General features: G+C 59.4%; 1 protein-coding gene across 1 annotated transcript; it reads right to left on the bottom strand.

The window, feature by feature from the left end:
* Positions 1–914: 914 nt before the first annotated feature.
* Positions 915–1,391, bottom strand: LOC309571067 (uncharacterized protein C11orf87 homolog; the record flags this gene model as incomplete). The annotated part of the gene is made up of 1 exon (XM_082278218.1): positions 915–1,391. One exon carries the CDS (start codon positions 1,389–1,391, stop codon positions 915–917), a length of 477 nt encoding a protein of 158 aa, XP_082134344.1.
* Positions 1,392–1,946: the final 555 nt, after the last annotated feature.

Below are 1,946 nucleotides of genomic sequence, written 5' to 3'. Positions count from 1 at the left end.
AAAGTAGAAGCAAGATCTGTACTGCTGCAGGATTCCTTGATGGGAGACAAAGCTGTAAACGCAGGCATTCAGTGAAGGGTGCCTGGCACAGAACTGGATGGTTTCAGGACCAACAGGAGGTACAAAGACAACCTCCTCTGGGAGAGGACAGGCAAGTTACTGCACATTACCTCTCCCACACAGAACGGTACTGGGTTTGGGTTTCACGGTTCATGGCATGGGGAAGGGGGGCTTTTCAAGATGAAGGGAGCTGATGGGAGAGGAGACCGCAGGCACCACTCTATGCAGACAGCTGACTCCATCCCCCAGATAGTGGGTCACTCAGTGCTGCCGCTGGGGGCACAAGGCCATGGGGTGCTTGCAATTAAGCCCAACTAGGGATGGCCATTTCTACACAAAGCAATATCCAGTCCTGGAAAGGAGTGAGAGAGGTGGGACAGGGATATAGATCCCAGCACAAAAGGAGAGACTACAGTGTACCGCCAGTCTGCTCCGAGACGACAGAAGGGTCCCAAGGCACCCACCAGACCTGCCTTTCTCCCCACACCACTCACCCACACCCCAACCCACACCATGTAACAGTGACACAGGGTGCAGTGGGAATCCCAAGAGCGGGAACATCCCCATCCTTGGGGTAATAATGTCCAGGGAAAAGAGACCCCCTACCCCTGACCCTCTCCTGCAGGTGGATGACTTGATATTTAGTAGCTGTGTGCAGCTCCTTCTCGAGTAAAAAGATGCATTCTTTCCTCACACAGTCAATGAGAAACGCAATGTGATCTGTCATGCGCTCGGATCAGGGGCTTGTTCATTCATTTGAATTAGCAATGTTTTCTTCTTCTTCAGGGACTAGAATAATCACTCAGATATTTACAAACATCAATCAGTGCCTTCGCGAGGTCTCCCCCAAACCATCATGACAAAATCACCGTCTGCAGGAGCCCCGTGCCAGCTGTGTCCAAACAAGCCTGTGCTTGCTGAGAGCTGGGGGCTGCCGAGGGAGAGGAGCGCTGGATTTCCGAGTCCTGGGGAGGTCTTCCCAGACGGCTGTCTCTTCCTTGGGGTGCCTCTCCCTGCACCACTGTCCCAGGGTGCTGGCTGCTGCTACTGCTGCTGCGGGCACAGTGGTCTCGTTCATACTCCTCCTGAGCCTTTTGCATTTTCCGCTTCTTCATCTTCCTCTTGTGGATGTGGAAGGTGGTGAGGGAGAGGAGGATCAGGCAGAAGATGAGGGTGACCAGGACAATTAAAACCAGGGTGGATGAGAAGGACTGAAAGAGCTGACCCACTTGCGTGATGCAGGTGCTGCTGGTATTTAAGGTGGCAGATGTCCTGTTCAGAAGACAAGGCGGCAGGGACAGCCTCAACTCTTTGGAGAGCTTGGCACTCATTGAGGAGGCTACGGAAGATGAGGATCTTCCTCCCCTCTCTGAAGACGTCTAAATTTCAGTCGGTGTCGGGCTGCTGGCGGGCGCTTGCTGGAAATGCCCGGGATGCTGCCGGCTCAGCCTCCCGCTGGCTCTGAAGTAGCCGAGCAGCCTGCAAAGGGAGCCGGACACATCAGCGCCCCGAGGCACCCACCCTGCGCAGCTCCCCCCGCCCCAAACCCGGCTGCGGCAGCCTCCGCCCTGAGCCCCGCCACGGCCCCGCTCCGAGCAGCCCCGGCTCCCTGCCGGGGGAAGGCGGAGGGGTGCCGGGACGGGGCACCGCGCCGCCGCTCCGACTTCGCAAATTCCTCGGCACCCCGGGCAGCACTGCCCGGCCGCTCCCCCAACTAGTTGCCGCGGGAAAGGAAGCGAGGGAGCGGCGGCCGGGTGCCAGAGCCCCGCACCGCGGCGACTCCAGGCTGCCGGAGCCAGGCGGGTCCTGCCCCGCCGCGCCGGTGCCGCTGCCCGCCCCGGAGCCCCCTTACCTGCGCGGCGAGGGAGCGCCCGGCCGCCGCGGGC

This window comes from Coloeus monedula, assembly GCF_965178545.1.
Source record: "Coloeus monedula genome assembly, chromosome: 3".
In the NCBI taxonomy this organism is placed as follows: domain Eukaryota; kingdom Metazoa; phylum Chordata; class Aves; order Passeriformes; family Corvidae; genus Coloeus; species Coloeus monedula.
The sequence above is the reverse complement of the archived record's forward strand: the minus strand, read 5'-3'. Positions and strand labels throughout refer to the sequence as shown.